The sequence below is a fragment of the Gossypium arboreum genome, chromosome 10 (genome assembly GCF_025698485.1).
Source record: "Gossypium arboreum isolate Shixiya-1 chromosome 10, ASM2569848v2, whole genome shotgun sequence".
In the NCBI taxonomy this organism is placed as follows: Eukaryota; Viridiplantae; Streptophyta; class Magnoliopsida; order Malvales; family Malvaceae; genus Gossypium; species Gossypium arboreum.
This window is the reverse complement of record NC_069079.1, coordinates 129,071,107-129,089,951: the sequence shown is the minus strand read 5'-3', so window position 1 is coordinate 129,089,951 and position 18,845 is coordinate 129,071,107. Positions and strand designations below refer to the sequence as shown.

At 31.0% G+C, this 18,845-nt stretch overlaps 4 protein-coding genes across 5 annotated transcripts; 2 read left to right on the top strand and 2 right to left on the bottom strand.

Annotated features, from left to right (window-relative positions):
* Positions 1-1,900: 1,900 nt before the first annotated feature.
* On the top strand, positions 1,901-3,852 carry LOC108450796 (7-deoxyloganetic acid glucosyl transferase-like). Its single transcript, XM_017748569.2, has 2 exons — positions 1,901-2,575; positions 2,851-3,852. Exons 1-2 carry the CDS (start codon positions 2,068-2,070, stop codon positions 3,813-3,815), a joined length of 1,473 nt encoding a protein of 490 aa, XP_017604058.1. The 5' UTR covers positions 1,901-2,067; the 3' UTR covers positions 3,816-3,852.
* Positions 3,853-4,982: 1,130 nt separating this feature from the next.
* Positions 4,983-7,280, top strand: LOC108450670 (7-deoxyloganetic acid glucosyl transferase-like). Of its 2 annotated transcripts, none has more exons than XM_053019685.1 (2): positions 4,983-5,605; positions 6,223-7,280. In XM_053019685.1, exons 1-2 carry the CDS (start codon positions 5,098-5,100, stop codon positions 7,176-7,178), a joined length of 1,464 nt encoding a protein of 487 aa, XP_052875645.1. In that variant the 5' UTR covers positions 4,983-5,097; the 3' UTR covers positions 7,179-7,280. The 2 variants fall into 2 exon arrangements, with proteins under 2 accessions (XP_052875645.1, XP_017603883.1); XM_017748394.2 differs by having other exon boundaries at positions 6,214-7,280.
* Positions 7,281-8,040: 760 nt separating this feature from the next.
* On the bottom strand, positions 8,041-9,766 carry LOC108452138 (UDP-glycosyltransferase 76F1-like). Its single transcript, XM_017749892.2, has 2 exons — positions 9,179-9,766; positions 8,041-9,098 (listed from the first exon to the last, which is right to left on the bottom strand). The coding sequence occupies exons 1-2, from the start codon at positions 9,675-9,677 to the stop codon at positions 8,185-8,187; spliced, it is 1,413 nt and encodes a 470-aa protein (XP_017605381.1). The 5' UTR covers positions 9,678-9,766; the 3' UTR covers positions 8,041-8,184.
* Positions 9,767-15,016: 5,250 nt separating this feature from the next.
* LOC108489953 (H/ACA ribonucleoprotein complex non-core subunit NAF1-like) lies at positions 15,017-17,279 on the bottom strand. The gene is made up of 5 exons (XM_017794721.2): positions 16,721-17,279; positions 16,313-16,636; positions 15,886-16,228; positions 15,687-15,800; positions 15,017-15,607 (listed from the first exon to the last, which is right to left on the bottom strand). The coding sequence occupies exons 1-5, from the start codon at positions 17,051-17,053 to the stop codon at positions 15,510-15,512; spliced, it is 1,212 nt and encodes a 403-aa protein (XP_017650210.1). The 5' UTR covers positions 17,054-17,279; the 3' UTR covers positions 15,017-15,509.
* Between the last annotated feature and the right edge of the window lie 1,566 nt (positions 17,280-18,845).

Here is an 18,845-nt window from a genome sequence, read left to right as displayed (position 1 = left end):
CACTCGTTCTCAACACTCTTAGGTAAATCCATCCACTCCCTTCAAAAAGGACCAGCCACCCGCTTTTTAGGTCCTCAAATGTGAATACGATTATGTGGGAACCACTTGAGTGTAACAACCTCGAACTAATTAAAGGAATAACGAAATGGACCCCACGATGCACGTCATACACATACATTGTATGAAGATAACTTTCCTCATAGCAATCTACTACGTCACACTAATAGATAATAGCCTATCCATATTTCAAATAGGCCTAATTTTTTTTGTCCAAGCTCATTTTGAGTCTTAATATTCTTGTTGAACCTTCTTAAATTTTGGAGGATCTTCAAGCTGGACAAATAATTTGGCTCTTGAACATGTATATTTGAATCTAACTTTTTTTTTTAATTGTACAATACTTATTATATGATTTATATATACAAAGATAAATATAAAGCCTTAATTAATAAAAAAAACTTAATGATTTGATTTAATATTTTAGATTTCACTCAAAAATCATATTGTCAAAACTCAATCTCTGACTTTTTTATAAAAATAACTCAAATAATTTAATTAATTATCAAAATGACCCAGCTTTTTAATTAAGTACAAGAATGACTTGAAATCTACAGTAAAAGTTGGTGGACCAAATGATTTGATGCGACCAACATGCCACGTCAGCAGGGAGCATAAAAAAATTAATTTTTTTGGCGAAGCCATGTAGAATGGCGTCACCTGTATAAATACCAGGGAAATACTAAAATTTCTGAAAATATGGAGAGACTTAAAAAAAATTAGTCATTTATTAAATATATTTTTAATAGTATAAAATATTTAAATATTTTAAACTATCAAATTTGTTATTAGTTTTATAATATTTTAAATATTATTTAATTTGTTTTATAATATTTTAAATTATAATTTTAAATTATCTTTAAAATTTTAAAACCGTTTGAATATATTTCAATTTTTTTAAATTAATCATAAAAATAAATAAAATAAAATAAATAAATAAAGATAAAAGACAAAACATAAAAAAAAGTAGTAGCAAAGTGTCGTGAATCTGGTGGCGCTGGTTAATTTCTTTTAAGTCCCTTCGTATCTTTAAAAATAATTTAAAAATCATAATTTAAAATATTATAAAATAAATTAAATAATATTTAAAATATTATAAAACTAATAACAAATTATTATAAAACTAATAACAAATTTGAAAGTTTAAAATATTTAAATAATTTATATTATTAAAATATATATTTAATATTTAAAAATAATATTTAAAATTTAAGAAAATTTAAAAATAATTTTAAAATTTAAAAAGTAATTTCAAAATATATATTTAAAATTTACAAAAATATATATATTAATAAAATATTTCAAATATATATTTCAAATTTTTAAAGTTAATAATAAATAAATAAACATAAAAGACAAAACATAGCTCCATTAGAAAATGGTTAATTTTTTTTAAGTCCCCCACATTTTTAAAAATTTCAATATTACCTTAGTATTTATAGAATGGTGCCACCAAAAAATTAATTTTTTTTATGTTCGCTGCTTACATGGCATGTTGGTGGAGCCAAATCATTTGGCTCCACCAACTTTTACTATAGATTTCAAGTCATTCTTGTACTTAATTAAAAAGATAAATCATTTTGATAATTAATTAAATTATTTGGATTATTTTTATAAAAAAGCCCTCAATCTACTAAGCTAGTATAAGGCAAATAAATTAGGAAAGAACACTTATTAGTAAAAGGAGCATGCTTTACAATTTAAAAAAATATATATATGTGGCATTGTTTTGTTTTGGGACACAGATGGGGCACTGGTTGGGGGCAGAGGATTTCCCTCCCAATTTCCCATGTATAATTTTGTATTTCATACCATCAATAATTGAATAAATTTATTTAATTAAATAATTTAATTGATTCGAAAATTTTTCACTCAATCTACTCGATGGAATATTCACTTCTACCTTATCCATGGCCTAGAAGACATCGTTTGGCCATTATCTAGCTCCCAAAACCTTCGTTCTTGAGCTCCTAAATCTCAAAAAACCCCTCAAACAGATCCTGAAATTAGATGGAAAAGGATCGGTCCTTACAACCTCCTCCTCCACATGTTCTCGTCTTCCCCTTCCCATTACAAGGCCATATAAACTCTATGATTAAGCTAGCTGAACTGCTGGCCCTCGCCGGCTTCAAGCTCACTTTCCTCAACTCCCACTACAACCATGAACGCTTGGTCAAGTTCAACAACATTGCTGCCCACTTTGAAAGATACCAAGGGTTCGAATTCAAGACCATAACCGATGGTCTCCCTCTTGATCATCCCAGGTCTGGGAATTGGTTCCTTGATATGTACGAAGAGGCCCTGGAAATGAAAATGAAGCCAGGTTTGAGAGAGATGCTTGAAAATATCAGCCCACCAGTGGATTGCATAATTGCAGATGGGTTTTTAGGCTTTGCTATTGATGTTGCAAAGGAGCTTGAAATCCCCATTATTTATTTTCGTACCAGCAGTCCTTGTAGTTTCTGGGTTTATTATTCCATCCCTGATATAATCCAAGCTGGGGAGCTTCCTATCAAAGGTAAATTAACTTCTTTTTTATCAACTTTGTTTTCGTTTCAACCATGTTTAGAACTGTTTTTAGTTCTGTGGAGGGCATTCACTCCATAATGAGAAGTTAATGAAATGTCAATAGCTGAGCAATCAACCAGACCCCAACAATTGATAGTATTGTTCTCGTCATCCGTGGAGAGCCATGTACGACTCACAAAAGAGGACACTTCCTAAATTAAACTTTTAATGTTATTTATTATACATGATGACACTAGTAACTAGGCTTTTGTTAAACTATTGAAGGAAGTGAAGATATGGACCGGTTGTTAACAACAGTGCCAGGCATGGAAACTTATTTTCGATGTCGAGATCTTCCTAGTTTTTGTCGAGAAACTGATATTGAAGATTCAATTATCAAACTTTATGTAAAACAGACACAAAAGAGCTCTCAAGCTGATGCCTTGATACTCAACACCGCCGAAGAGCTCGATGGGCCTATACTATCTCAAATACGCACCAAATGCCCTCGTGTCTATGCCATTGGACCCTTACATGCTCAATTAAACACTAGACTCAAGGCAAAACATGGAGAATCATATGATCACTTCTCGAACACCCTTTGGGAAGTGGATAAAAGCTGCATCTTTTGGCTCGATAAGCAACCAAATCGATCTGTTATTTATGTAAGTTTTGGTAGCATAACGAGCACGTCAAGGGAGCAACTTGTAGAGCTTTGGTATGGACTTCTTAACAGTAAAACGAAGTTCTTGCTTGTTGTAAGGCCGAATTCTGTGATTGGAAAAGATGGTGAAGGGGAGGATGTTGTAGTGGAGCTTATGGAGAAGAGTAAGGATCAAGGTTACATAGTAAATTGGGCACCACAAGAGGCGGTTTTGAACCACCCAACCGTTGGCGGGTTCTTTACGCATAATGGATGGAACTCGACTTTGGAGAGCATCGTCGCAGGGGTGCCTATGATTTGCTGGCCTTACTTTGCTGACCAACAAGTGAATAGTAGGGTTGTGAGTGAGGTATGGAAAATAGGGTTGGATATGAAGGATGTATGTGATAAAAAGATAGTGGAGAAAATGGTGAAAGATGTGATGGTGGATCAAAAGGAGGAGTTTGTACAATCGGCAGCCGAAACGGCTAAGGTAACGAATCAAAGTGTTAATGTTGGTGGGTCTTCTTATAGTAATTTGGATCATTTAATTGAAGATATTAGAATAATGAGCTTGAAAACCCCAAAAACTATGATAGTTTCTTAAGGAATGAATTTATCTCAATATGAATTTATTCATAGAAGTTAGCAGTAACTGCTAAAATTTTGTTTCAATCAAATACCTTCATATGGTACCAAAAAATGAGAGGTCTTCGGTTTAGTTTTTATTATTATTTATTATTGTAATATCTCTTTAAATTAAATAATTGAAACGTATTAAAAATCTTTAAAATATCCATGCTTGATTGAATATATTCACCAATTATAATAACGAAATCTATTGTTTACCCTTAAAAAGATGTATAAAAATAGTTACTTAAATTCGATTAAAAAAACTACAATTTAGTCATTAAACTATTTAAAGGTTTTCATTTAAGTTACTAGACGGTTAAAATTTTGAAAGCTCTCTTTTACTCTCTCGTTTACCGTTCAAATTTTTTTTATGAAATAACTTTGGACGTCACGAATATGAGAATTAAAATTCAAACAACCTTTTTCTTCGATCTCCGACACTTGCCGTCAGATCGAATTGGATCTAAAATATGTTCAAATTGTTGCTTGGAGCACACTTATGGAACTTAAAAAAAAAAAAAAACTTAACAACCCAATGACTTAAATAAAAACTTTTAAATATTTCAATGACTTAAATGAAATGTTTCAAACAATTCAATGACCAAAATAAAAATTTAGTCATAGTTTAATAATTAATGATATAGTTTACCCTTAAACAAAATATTTTAAAGCAATAAGCGTACAAAAAGAGAACTCATCTTCAATAGTAGCACCAATACACTCCCCTCAATGAGCTTGTGTAATTTGGCCTCAATTTCTTTAATTAGAGTATCTCTTTAAACAACTAAGTGAATTATACTAATAACTCTTCAAAATTATTCTTAGTTAAATATAATGACGAATAAATTACAAAAATTAAGTGAGATAGTAAGAACCTTTCCTACATTAATTAGTGATCGAGAATTTAATCTTTGTTCTGAATATAAAATTATTTTAAACTTTATAATCAATATTTACCTCTTAATGAGCCTAAAAAACGTATAAAATTAATTATTGAGTTAACTACGAAAAATATATATTGACGAATAAATATTTGCTAATAAATCAAAAGGTTAATTGTGATGCTGTTAATATTGAATGGTCAAATTAGTAATAGTATTGTTTTTATCCACAAAGTCCTACTTTTTGACTTAAATTTCTCCTATCCGTGTCCTAACAGACATTGTTGACCATTCAACAGCAGCCCCCCAAAACATTGATCTTTAAAGCACTGAAAAACTGAAAATCCCCGTCAAAAAACCAATCCTGTAATTTACATGGAAATGGATTCTCCTTCACAATGTCGTCCTCCACATGTTGTCATCTTCCCTCTCCCATTACAAGGCCATATAAACTCCATGATTAAGCTAGCTGAACTATTAGCCCTCGCCGGTTTCAAGCTCACTTTCCTCAATTCCCACCATAACCATGAACGCCTGATCAAGTTCACCAGCATTGTTGCCTATTTTAAAAGATACCCAGGGTTCGAACTCAAGACCATAACCGATGGTCTCCCTCTTGATCATCCCAGATCAGGGAATTGGTTCCTTGAGACGTATGAAGAAGCCATTTTAATGAAAATCAAGCAGAGTTTTAGAGAGATGATGATTAATAGCAACCCACCGGTAGATTGTGTAATTGCAGATGGGTTTTCTGGATATGCTATTGATGTTGCGAATGAGCTTGGTATCCCCATCATTGGTTTTCGTACCAGCAGTCCTCGTAGTTTCTGGGTTTATTATTCTATTACTGATATAATCAAAGCTGGGGAGCTTCCTATCAGAGGTAAAATCAACCTTCTTTTTTTATCAAATTTGTTTTCATTTCAATGATGTTGACTACTGTTTCTAATCTAGAATAGTTGGAACCATAATCCCAAAGTATCTAAATCTCATTTAAAGCTAATTAGTAAGAATGGCATGGTAATCAATTGGATAATTTGGGTCACTCTTGGTTGGATTAATTTGTATTTTAAGATTGTTGATTCATTTCGAATTTGGATATTTTAATTTGGGTTATTTTGAATTTGAGTGATTTAGAATTTGAGTCATTCGGGTTTAACTCTTAAGCTCATGTCATTGTTGATTTCAAATCCAAATCATTCTGGATTTACAGTAAGGTTTTCGAGTTGGGTTTGTTTTGGTTTTTCTTCATTTAGATTTAGTTTTTGAATTCAAGTCATTTTGAATTATTTGTTCGAGTCATTTCTAATTTGAATTATTTTTAATATGAGAAATAAAAGGTTTGAATCATTCAGGTTTACAGTAAGGTTTTTTAGGTTGGGTCTAGTTCTTGTCTACACTGGAATGATTGATCTCCTAAAACAAGTTTTAAATGTCAATGCCTATACATAAGCTTGCTTAGGTTGATGGGTTTTTGTTAAAATATGAAAGGAAGTGAAGACATGGACAGGTTGATAACAACAGTGCCAGGCATGGAAACTTATCTTCGATGTCGAGATCTTCCTAGTTTTTGTCGAAAACCAGACATTGAAGATTCAACTGTTCAACTTATTGTTAAACAAACACGAAAAAGTACTCAAGCCGATGCCTTGATATTCAACACCACTGACGAGCTCGACGAACCTATACTATCTCAAATACGCACTAAATGCGCTAACATCTACCCCATTGGACCCTTACATGCTCAATTAAACACAAGACTCAAGGCAAAACATGGAGAATCATTTGATCAATTTTCGAATACCCTTCGGGAAGAGGATAAAAGCTGCATTCCTTGGCTCGATAAGCAACCAAATCGATCTGTTATCTACGTAAGTTTCGGTAGCATTACAAGCACGTCAAGGGATCAACTCGTAGAGCTTTGGTATGGACTTCTTAACAGTAAAACGAAGTTCTTGTTTGTTGTAAGGCCAGATTCCGTGATTGGAAAAGATGGTGAAGGGGAGGATTTTGTAAAAGAGCTAATGGAGAAGAGTAAGGATCGAGGCTACATTGTCGATTGGGCGCCGCAAGAGGTGGTCTTGAACCACGAGGCAGTTGGTGGGTTCTTGACGCATAGTGGGTGGAACTCAACTTTGGAGAGCATCGTTGCCGGGGTGCCTATGGTTTGTTGGCCGTACTTTGCCGATCAACAAGTGACTAGTAGGGTTGTGAGTACGGTGTGGAAAATAGGGTTGGATATGAAGGATGTAAGTGATAGGAAGATAGTGGAGAAAATGGTGAACGATGTGATGGTGGATCAAAAGGAGTTCGTGAATTCGGCAACAGACATGGCTAAGGTAATCAATCAATGTGTTAGTATTGGTGGGTCTTCTTCTAACAATTTGGACCGTCTAATTGAAGATATTAGAATGAAGAGATTGAAAACCACATTCGTAAGGAAAGAATTTACTTAAAAATATGTTTGAGGGGTGTTTTAATGTGATTTATGTTCTTCTATCAAAATTTAAAGGCAACGAATCATATATATATAAACTTCACTTTATCTGTTTATGCTATCTCATGCGCGGGTTTTTTTACTTGGGGATAATGATTAATTTAGTTTTCAATGTTAATATTTTTTTTTTTAATTTGACATTATCTTTATTCTTATTTTTAAGTTAAATTTAACCTTTAATCTTTTAAAAAATTTAAATCATTTTTTTTAATAATGTTGTTGTAGCGACCTAGACTTAGATGGCAATTTAGATGTAATTCATACGAACATGACATCAAGGGCGAAGCCAGAACAATCTTTTAGGGGGTTGAATGAAATTTCAATTTTTATAGTCTATATCTTTATAACTTTTAAAGGATTAAATTTAATTTTTATAATTTTAAGAGGGCCAAAGTACAATTTTACTTTTACTAATTTAAAATTTTTAAAAAAATTTAAGAGTTTTAATAATAATTTTATATTTTAAGGGGGATCGGGGTCCATGCTAGCCCCCCTCTAGATTCGCCACTTTATGGCACTATTTGTTTTATATGCTAGGTCAACAAAATAACTTAAAATTTATAAAATACTCAAAATTCAAAAGAATTTATAAAAATTCATAAAATTCAAAGAAAAATTAGTATTAAGTACATGTGGATTATTATGCAGATTTTCATGTTTAAAATTTTAACATTTTACTCAGTATTTTTGTTTTAAAACAATAATTCAACTTTTGTGAAAGATTGATGGTTAAATTTGATTTTATTTTTTTAAGTTAAGAGTTAAATTTAACTCAAAAGAAAAATAATGAAGGTCAATTAGAAAATATATAAAACTTGAGATTTAAATTTAATGTTATTCCTATTATTATTTGAGTAACCAAATCACTAAAACAAACAAGTAGCATAACATTAGAAATTGGATAAAATTAACTAAAGCTCCCAAAGATTTTATTAACTGGGGATTGAGAGGCTTATTCACAATCTTTAATGAGTATGAAAAGTAAGTGATTCCAATGATAAAATGTGATAAACCAAGCTATCTAGTGCTTGTTTTGAAGACCCACTTTCACTCAAGCAAAGATTTGATTTCTCCTTTAAATTCAACATTCTCTCCCTTATATTTTCCCCATCTTTGTCCACCATTAATCTTTTGATTGTCTTCTCTATTTCCCCTCTCTCAAGCCCTTTCTCTAATTGCAAACCAATCCCCCAAACCTCACTCACATACCTTGCATTAACCTTTTGGTCAGTGAAACAAGGCATGCAAACCATAGGGACCCCTTCACAAATACTCTCCAAAGTTGAATTCCACCCATTGTGGGTCCAAAAAGCTCCCACAGATGGATGAGCCAACACTTGTTGTTGAGGAGCCCATTTAACAATATGTCCCTTCCCCCCCAATGTTTCCAAGAACCCATTTGGCAATGGTTCAACCCAGTTTGAACCATGGACTAGACCTGGCCTAACCACCCATAAGAATGGTTGGTTGCTATTAGCTAAACCCCAAGCTATCTCCAAGAATTGGGTTTCACTTATTGATGCTAAACTACCAAAGCTCACATAGATGACTGATTTAGGGTCTTGTTTATCTAACCATGAAATACAACTTTGGTCATGTGTTAACAAACTGCTTGAAGTAGTACTTGAAGTGACTGCAAAGCATTTATGGAATGGACCAATTGGAAAAAGTGGAACCCCAAGTTTTTGGTGAAGTGTTGCAAGGGAAGTCCCTTCTAGTTCTTCAAAAGTGTTCCATATCATACCATTTGATGCTTTGCTTTGTTCCACCATGCCAACCACCACATTGTAAAGATCTTCAGGGTCATCTGTGTGGATCACTGGGAGGTCTTTTACTCTTAATGGTGGAAGTTCAACTATTGGCTCCTCTAGCTGAGAATCTGCCGTTGAATAATATGACCGTCACATATACGATGCTATAATCATTTTTATACGCAAATATATATACTCATATACATACCTTGTATAGGAAGGTACCCTTTTTCCCTTAGGAGAGGAAAAGAAGAGAAAACACAAAAGGAAGAGGCAGCACCAGTCCTCAATACCATCCTAGGAACCTTAAGTTCATTTGCAACATCTTGAGTGAAGTAAAGTATAGCATCGGAAATCAAGCAAGCAATCGGCTCCTCTGAAGTATCGGACAACAAATCAGCCAAGCAATCACGAAAAGGCAGTCCACATATCGCATTGAGCATCGAGACGAAAGCGATGAGATCTTTCGTGCATCGATTGTTTTCAGGCAAATCTTCGGAGATGATACGGAAAGTGAAGTGAGGGTAGTTTGAAGGGTTGGGAGAGTTGAAAGTAGTGTGGATAATGGTGATTGAGAACCCTCTTGAATGAAGAATGTTTGCAAGGTCAAACATGGGATTAATGTGGCCTTGTAATGGTAATGGAAACAACACTAATCTTCTGCCTTTCCTTTGCTCCATTTCAACACTGTTGATTTGCCTATCCATTGCCCTACTTTTTTTCACTTGGCCTTAAAAAATTGTATTTAGATCTCTTGTCTAGTTATCAACTTATCAATGTTAAGTCATTTTATAAAAGACAAAATGGCAATAAAAGTTGAACCTGAGTTGTCCTTTTTACTTGATTTTCACATTCAATGTTTTTATTTTATCCCTAGCACATGCTTAGTGGTGTGCATACATGTGGTGCTGTCGTTGGAGGCCGCCGGCCTTTTGTTGCATGGTTGGTTTTATTCCTTATTTTGATGGTGTTGACGGCTAAGGTAGTGGGCTTACTAGGGTTTTGTGAGGTTAAACTTGGGTTTTGGTGACCGTTTCTAATTGCATTTGAGAAGCCGAAATTACTTTTCCACCACAAAAAATAAAGAAGAATAGTTGATTTTTGGGTCAAAATTATATATTATATTATATTATTTAAATATTTCATGTACCATTATATTATATTATTTAAATATAATTTATCATCAAATTAAATTATTTAAGTATAATTTATTATTAATAAATTATTATTACATTTAAGATTTTAAAATATTTAATATACCATTAATTTTGTAAATAATTTATATTAAATACTTTAAAGTATTTAAAATTTATACTTTGTTTACCCTTATATTAAATTATTTAAATATCACAAAACTTAATTAATTTTAACTTTCTACAATCATGTTTAAAAATGACATTTTAACCTTCAGCCACATTCTTTTAGAACACTTTTTTTCTGTACTATTCAACTGCGAGCTAGATCAAACAAATCAGTCAGATTGGTTGTATTAAGAACCAGTCTGGGTACTGATCTAAATAAAGGGTTGAATCGATAAAACCACGAATCGGTTAAACCAATTGAATTGACCAGTTGGATCGATTGACCAAGCATCAAACTATTTTCCTTTATTTTTTAAATTATTAATAATCTATTCAATTAAACTGAAGAAACTAATTGAATTAATAACAAATGATCTGATCAGTTCAACCACCAATTTGATTCTAAAAACCTTACTTAAACATATAAAAAAAATTACTCCATAGTTCCAACTAGAATTGACACATTTTCTAAGCTTTCTTATCTTTTAAACAAGATTTGTTCGTCGTTTCTCAACTCTAACTTCTGACATTCTCCAATTAATCTTTATAAATCTACTCACTTACGATTCTTTAACCTAAACTTGAATATTCACCTTGATTCCATCTAAAAATAGTTTAAAATTTTCAAATTTCGAACTTTAAAATTTAAATCTAAACTTTCCAATAATCATCAACTCAACTTTGGTTTCTATCTATAATCATACTTTGCCACGATATATTTCTTATCCAACGACGATAGCAGTAACAGGCGAAAGAAAAGGGTCAGTCACATATTACTACTTACACAGAAGAAGTATACATTTGAAAAAAATTCATGAGGGCTACATCTTTATTTATTTGAAAATGTTTTGATTTCAACATGTTTTGACTCTCTTAATTTTTCTTCCTCATGCTTTGAACCTTTGATAGCCATTGCTTTCAAAACAAATTTCAAAGATGGATGAAATTACAAAGTAAAACAAAGGGGTTTTTTTTCCAAATCTTCTAAGAATCAGTAGGACCAATGAACCTGAAATTTTCAAATGGAGATCTCAATTTATGGCACTACTCTTCAACCACTCTCACTATTTATTTTAATGGATGGAAATTAGATAATTAAATCTCTCTTTTATTAATTTAGTGTTTAAAATTCATTAACCAAGTCCTTGGTTTAGTTGTTAATTTTTTTTTTTATGTTCATTTGAAATTTTAGTTAAGGTTTAATTCTGAATAACTTAATCTCTCTCTTTCTTATGGAAAAATATTCTTTAAAATTTAAAATAAATGAAATAATGTCAAAATTAAATCAGACTTATCGGTTGAATTAAAAATTGATGATCTGACTTGTTAAATCAATTACGTAAAACTAGATATAAATCAAATTGATGTAAACAGATAAAAATGAAAATCGAAAAAATAAAAATAAAAAACACTAGTGAATGATTTTTTGCCTTCTTAAAGGAAGTACAACTAAAATTTAGTTGATTGTTAGCTGATTTGTCAACACCACTTTTTTTTTAAGGCAATTTAGTGACAGGCATACCAAAAACGAAAATTTTCCTCTATTTATTTATTTCTCTAATTTTACAAAAAAAAATTATTTAGCCCTTTATTTAATTCTACATCTCTTTTAACTTTTGAACTTATATTTTTATCAAATCACCTCAAAATAAATAAAAAAGTTGAGAGTTTGTTAACTTTGTTGATATGATATACATGTGGATTATCACGTAAATAACACGTCATTAAAAAAGTTAAATTTTCCATTATTTTGGAATAATTTAACAAAAAAAAATTCAAAGGCTAAAAAATAGAAATTAAACGGATGACTTAAGTAATTGTTTTTGGTGAAATTATAGAACCAAATAAATCATTATGTTATTTAGAACAAATATTTAACCTTTAACTTAAGATTCTATACTAAAAATATTCATGGGTTAAGTCGAGTTAGGGCTAAATATAATAAATTGAATTTTAGTTTATTTGTAAACACCTGTGAAGAAAAAGTAAATCCCCTACTTATAAGGCAAGGGAAATCTCCTTCTTATAAGGTAATTGAGTGACACGCATACCAAAAACGAAAATTTTCCTCGTTTTTATGTTTAAGCTTACGAGGGGCATAGATAGATTAAAAGCGTTAATGGATTGGATTGTTCGAATTGAGGTTAAGTATACTTTATATTTATTCAAGTTTGATTTCGCTTGAAATATAAACGTAAAATTTTATTTAGATTCATTTATAATAGTAAATGATTAACTTAAATTTATATTAAGTTTACTCATTATTTTTATTTTTATTTAAAAATTAATAGATTGCTTTAATTTAATATTTAATAAAATTTTCATTTATTAAAATATTTACATGAACATTTTAATATTTTTTAATATTTACATTATAGTATTATATTATTATAGATTTAATTTTTATGTGTTATAAATTATGTAATATATAAAAATAACATAATATAATGTATTTAAAATTTAGAAAACAAGTTGGATCGAGTTGGACTAAAGTTCAAACATTCAATTTTGAGTCTGATCCATATTTTAAATGAGCTTATTTTTTTTGTATAAATTCATTTTTCAAGTATAATATTATTATCTAAACTTACTCAAATTTCAAACAAAACTTCAAGATTGAAACAGTTCTACTCTACTCTTGTTGCAGTTTTCTTTTGGACCAAATATTGAGAAATTTTTTCTAGCTTTCTAACACTACAAATTAGGTTAAAATTATCACCATAAAACAAGAATTACCCTTTGATTAAAAGATTTATGTTTAAATTACTTGTAAAGCAATTTAGTGAGTGATGCCAGAAACAACTTCATTTTTACTGCAAGTGTTTAACCTTACGTGACATAGGATTCTACACTCCTATGGCTTTCTTGCCTTCTTCACCAAATTTGCTTGTAAATGTTAGGAATCTTTTTCCTTTTAGTGTAATAACTTTTTCTTTTCTAATTTTTAAAAATTATTTTAACTCTTTATTTATTTTTTATCTTTATTTAATTTTTAAATTTATATTTTTATTAAATTATCTCAAAATGAATAAAAAATTAACGTTTTCTAATTTTATTGTCGTTGCATGCATGTGAATTCTTGTATGAATAGCATATCAAGATTTAAATAATTTTTAATTTTAAAAATTTAAAAATTATAAAATTATTTTTAAAATTAAAATAATTAAATTCATTAAAATATAAAAATATATTTTAAATTTTAAAAATTAATTAAATGCAAACGTACCATCTTTGTAGCAATCCATTTTAAGGTAATTTGTTAAAAATATAAATTCAAGAGCTAAAAAAGTAAAATAATAATAATAATAAGTTAAAATGATTTTTTTGTTAAGTTGAAAGGCCACAAAAATCATTATACGTTTTTTTTCAACACGGTAAATTAGATTAAGATTATCATCATATAACACAAATTACTCTTGAATTACTCAATCGAAAAAATATTTATGTTTAAATCTTCAATTGACACTAACTCTAGTTCATCCTTACACTACCCTTTTTCAAAAAATCACAATTGGGATAATGAAATTGAAAAAGAAAAATTTATTTACGTATAAAGTGGTTACACTCTTAAAGTACTAACAACGCAAAAAAACAGTATTACGCACAGCTCTTCAAACAATTATACGATAAGCAATCCACTTGAAACTATTTTAGTCATATGATCATAACATTATTTTAAAATCTCAAAACATGAAGAAATTTTACTTTTTAATCTCAGTAGAACAAACTATATATTAAGCATAATTCCTCCAATTTATTATAGATCATTCCACCAACTAAAATTAATTCTACCGAAATTAAGTTGTCCCATTTTAACTCAAGCTTTATTGTTTAATGCAAATAAAGTTGGTATATTTAATGCAAATACTTAAAATGAAGACTGTAGAGATGTTTGACTAGGTCAATACTGCAGCAACACCAAGGAGAAGAAGCTGTAGAAACAAAGATTTATCCATTGTTTATTCTTTTCAAAAAAAATTTGAAAAAAAGAAAGTGCCCAAAAATTAAATTTAAATTAAGTACCAAAAACCAAAAATAAAATAAAAATGGGTTCCAAATTTAAAATTTCAGGCTAAAAACGTACGGCAAATTTTATCCCATAATTATTTTTTTTTCCAATTTATTTTATTTTATTTTTTAATTATCACTTTCAATAATGTCATTGTCCCCACCACCGCTACTTCACGTTGAAGCAAAGCATGCAATTTTTTCTTTTCTCTTTTTTGCTTTTACTTTTTATATCTATTTAAAGTAGTCCTATTTGATTTATTGCTTTTGGCAAAAGGATTTTCTTTTCTTAATTTTGGATTTATTAGATTAAGTCAATTAATTGCTTGCTATGAGAAGATTTAGTCTTTAAGAAGGATAAAATAATATTTAATCCTAAATTTAGTCTCTAAATTTTATTATTATTCGGATTAGTTCTAACACTCTAATGTTTTACCACGATATCACTTAATTCTTTTAAATAATATGATATAATCTCAATGTATTAAATCATCAAATAAACAAAAATTATGAAAAATATTTTAAGGACCAAATTAAATAAAATTATCTTATCCAAAAAATTACAAGAAATATGTACTTTTAAGAATAATTGAACCTTGTGAGTAGATAGACAAAATTGTGAAGGCAAAATCTTATTGTCATGTTCCATTTATTATCATATCCTTCAATGAAGGACAAGCATGCAATTAATTGTTAAGGAAAGTACATACAAATTAGAACAAGCATTCCAAGCAAGATAATAAATAATAATAAGAATTTCTTATTATTAGTAAAAATATATTCTTCCAAAGGGGATATTACAAAGAGGGGTCTGGATTTTTTCTTCCTTCTACAATTTTCTCCCAAATTTCAAAGGCAGTAAATCCAAATTACCCTCATAAAATTATATAAAATATTAAAAAAAACCATTTATTACAACCAAAAAAAACCCATTCCTTCCCCTAATTCTTGTTCCTATAGAGTTAATCACCCCCAGAAGCTGCAAATCTTCAAATCTCCTTGAAAGATAGAGAAAAAAGAACCCCATAACTTGTTAACTTAAAAATACTATTTTATTTTATTTATTTCTAAACTACACTCACATTCTTGAATTCTTCTTTATATATATATATATATATATAAAACCAAAATACCATATACCCTATCATAAAAGCTACTACCCTACTATCTTTTTCCATCAAAATAAACACTATTTTGAGAGAAAATTTGGAGAAAATTTGGACTAAATTTTCAGTAAGTCCATTCTTGAGGCAAGTTTAAGCTTCCATCTGGTCTATAATTTCTTCTTGCTTGTGTCAACAGTGCATTTCTTCTTGCTACCAAAGCATCTACACAAAATTTGAACAATAAGAACATTGGTTTTAACATAAACAAGGAATTTGAATCTTTGGAGTTATAGTTTTATACCATAGTTTGATGCAAAAGTGGGATTGAATTGAGGTTGAACATGGTTTTTGGTATCATCGAAGTTGAGATTTAGAGCTTGAACAACCTTTGCTGGTAGTAACACTGTTGAACAGCCTAAAGAACAAAGCCAAGAAAAGAACTTAGAAAAAGATCCCTACAAAATGGAACATGGAAGTGGTCTAATTTATGTTTTTAGTACCTGATTTCTTTCTAGGTTCATGAGTGGTGGTGTTGGTGGTGTTGCCATATCTGCGAGGTATAAACACACCAGTGCCAGTTGATTCCCTTTTGACACCACTAGATCCACCAAGAAACATAGCTCTCATCCCATTTTGTGAATGTTTCTGCTGTTGGGGCTGAGCTTGAAGTGGAGGCCATGAAGATTGTGGTAGCCCCAGTGGTCTCCCACCAACAACATTGTTCCTTAATCTAGTCTGAATCTGGTGCTGGTGCTGGTGCTGGTGCTGGTGCTGTTGCTGTTGCTGGTGCTGTTGTTGAACCTGTGCTTGCCAGTTACTTGCCTTAACTTGCCTTCCATTAAACTAAAAACACAAAAAAAAGACCATAAGAACTTGAACCCAACAATCCCCAAAATACAATTTTTAAAATTTTACTAAAGGGTTTACCTGATTGAAAGGAAGGGTTTGGTCTGAATACAAGCTGTTTGTGGTTGTGTTGTTTTTCATAAAGGAATGATTTTGGGGTTTGGATAAGGTTCTACCATGGTTAAAGTTGGTATATTTAGGCACTTCATTGCTCATTTTTAGCCTAGCAACTTGACCAGCAGCAGCATAAATGAGATCCCAAGTGTCATTTTGAGGACCAAAAGGTGTTGTTGGTGGAGATGGTACTTGAGAAGGACCATTAGGACTACCGTTGCTTGAAGATGACCAACATCCACCGAGTCCACTCAGTGTCGACCTTGGTGAACTCGCTAAAGCTCCGTTTTTCTAATTCAAAACAAGAAACCCAAGTTTAAAATCTGTTCAACAATCAACATAAACGAAAAAAAGAAGAAAAGAACTTTATCATACCTCGTTTTTGTCCATGGAAAAGGTAGCAGGAACAGTAAGCTTCTGACTCGTTGAGTAAGCGAGCCGTCGAGTCAATCCAGCAAGAAACTCATCTTCATCACTACTTTCAGTCTCCGTAGACCCAACAACAGATTCAACGGGTGAACTCAAAGGCGACAAGGAGTCAAACTCGTAAGGGAACTCAGAAGGGAAACCATGACTAGATACCAACAACTCAGTACCCTTTTTTCCACCGATTTCGTTCTCGAATTTCCCTTTCTTCATAAGAACATCATCGTCGGTTAAAAACTTCGCCGGCAACCAAAACTCAGCATCGTCCATCAACTCAGCCATGACCAAGAAAAACAGAGGAAAACAGGGGAATGAAAGGAGGTGAGGAGGAAAGGATTTGCTTGGGAGAGAAGATTTAATAATGAGGACCCAAGTTTGGGTTTTGAAAGAGAGAGGGACCCAACCAAAAAGAGAAGAATGGAAATGGAAGGAAAGTGAGAGGAGATGAGTAGAGAATGTTGAAGACAAGCTGTGCTTTTTATTAAGGTTTCAGGGTCACTTTGAGACAGAGAAAAAATAAATAAAATTTAAAAAAGATTTAAAATTTAAAAGGAAAAAATCAACAAAATAAAAACAAAAAACCCAAACTTGGAAATAAAAATTGAAGCTTTTAGTGGGCAAATTGCCAATGGAAGATGTGAAAAACAACTGGAAAGGGAATGGCCCAGTGGTTGGAGACATTTGTCCTGTTTTCCAACACACCTGACATCTGTCTTCTTTTGGTTTAATTTACTAACTTAATTAACAATTAAGAGAGTAAAGTTCTTCTTTGTTTTTTGAATTTTTTTTAAAATTTTAAATTTTGGTGACCAATAATTTGTTTTTTTTTTTTTTTGGGTTTGGGGCAAGATTTGATGTTTCTTAGTGGTTAAATTTTACTTGCTTACATCAGATTCTCTTTGTATTAACCCTAAAAAATCACATGATTTGATGGGTTTTTTTTTAATTTTTTTCAAAATTTGAATGATTAAATTGGTTAAAGAGATTGGGAGATTTTGGTATGGAATATTTCAAAATATATCCTAATCTTAACTTCAATTATTAAATTTTGAATCAACTATAATCGAAACATTATAGCAAAAGTCAATTTCGAATAATTTTAAAAACAACTTACTCGTTATGAATATAAATTTCAAGTCTGAGTAAATCTAGAGACAATACATACATGATTTACATAAAATGGGAGCTAAAGGTCAAATAATATTAATTTCGGATACAAGACTTGAAACAATTAAAACAAAGCATTGCGATGGTCCCTGCGAATGCTCACGCAATGTGATTTCTGCCTAGTGCTCTGAATGTCAAAATAAAGAAATTCAACCAAGCGCGGATAAACAGCGGGAGTAAATATGACTCTCTTAAGATAGCCAAATACCTCGTCATCTAATTAGTGACGCACATGAATGGATTAACGAGATTCCCACTGTCCCTGTCTACTATCCAGCGAAACCACGGTCAAGGGAACGGGCTTGGCAGAATCAGCGGGGAAAGAAGACTCTGTTGAGCTTGACTCTAGTCCGACTTTGTGAAATGACTTGAGAGGATACTTAAAGGTCAAAATTTTCAAAATAGTTTAATAATGGCCATATCTTTTTTAAGTTGATCAAATAAAGGTTTTTTATACAATTTACCTAAGTTTTTAGTACCAAATCAAGTGAATATTGACGCATTTAGAATGGAATATATGATAGCTGAGTGAGATATTATTTGAAAATAAAAACTTAAATTGAAGTCCACTATATTGTATTTGAAAAGCTTTTATTTAAACACCTTTGAAAATGTTTGGTACTTATTTGAGTACTTTCAAAAAGATTTAATCCTTATTCAACATTTTGAAAAGTTTGGTCATTTTGTGAACAACTCGTAAAAGGTTTGATCCAATTGAAGCATTTTGCCTTAAATAATTTGTGTTTGCTAATGTTTTCTTGGTGATGGACGGAGCCTGGAGACAATTCTTTGAAGAAGATAGACTGAAATCAAAGGTCGAGCATTCATACAAGATGAACATGAGTTTTGAAGTGTTACAACTTATGTGACACACTCTCAAAGCTCACATCAGCAAAGTTGGAGTGAG

Bases quoted from the DNA above. Each gene is read 5' to 3' on its own strand.
- LOC108489953 (XM_017794721.2), bottom strand. From the start codon at position 17,053: ATGGCTGAGTTGATGGACGATGCTGAGTTTTGGTTGCCGGCGAAGTTT. The intron at 16,229-16,312 runs GTAAACCCTTTA...TTGTGTTTTTAG, and splicing joins AAACCCTTCCTTTCAATCAG to TTTAATGGAAGGCAAGTTAA. The intron at 15,608-15,686 runs GTATAAAACTAT...AATTTTGTGTAG, and splicing joins CACTTTTGCATCAAACTATG to ATGCTTTGGTAGCAAGAAGA.
- LOC108450796 (XM_017748569.2), top strand. From the start codon at position 2,068: ATGGAAAAGGATCGGTCCTTACAACCTCCTCCTCCACATGTTCTCGTC. The intron at 2,576-2,850 runs GTAAATTAACTT...AAACTATTGAAG, and splicing joins TGGGGAGCTTCCTATCAAAG to GAAGTGAAGATATGGACCGG.
- LOC108450670 (XM_017748394.2), top strand. From the start codon at position 5,098: ATGGAAATGGATTCTCCTTCACAATGTCGTCCTCCACATGTTGTCATC. The intron at 5,606-6,213 runs GTAAAATCAACC...AAAATATGAAAG, and splicing joins TGGGGAGCTTCCTATCAGAG to GAAGTGAAGACATGGACAGG.
- LOC108452138 (XM_017749892.2), bottom strand. From the start codon at position 9,677: ATGGATAGGCAAATCAACAGTGTTGAAATGGAGCAAAGGAAAGGCAGA. The intron at 9,099-9,178 runs GTATGTATATGA...ATTCAACGGCAG, and splicing joins AGGGTACCTTCCTATACAAG to ATTCTCAGCTAGAGGAGCCA.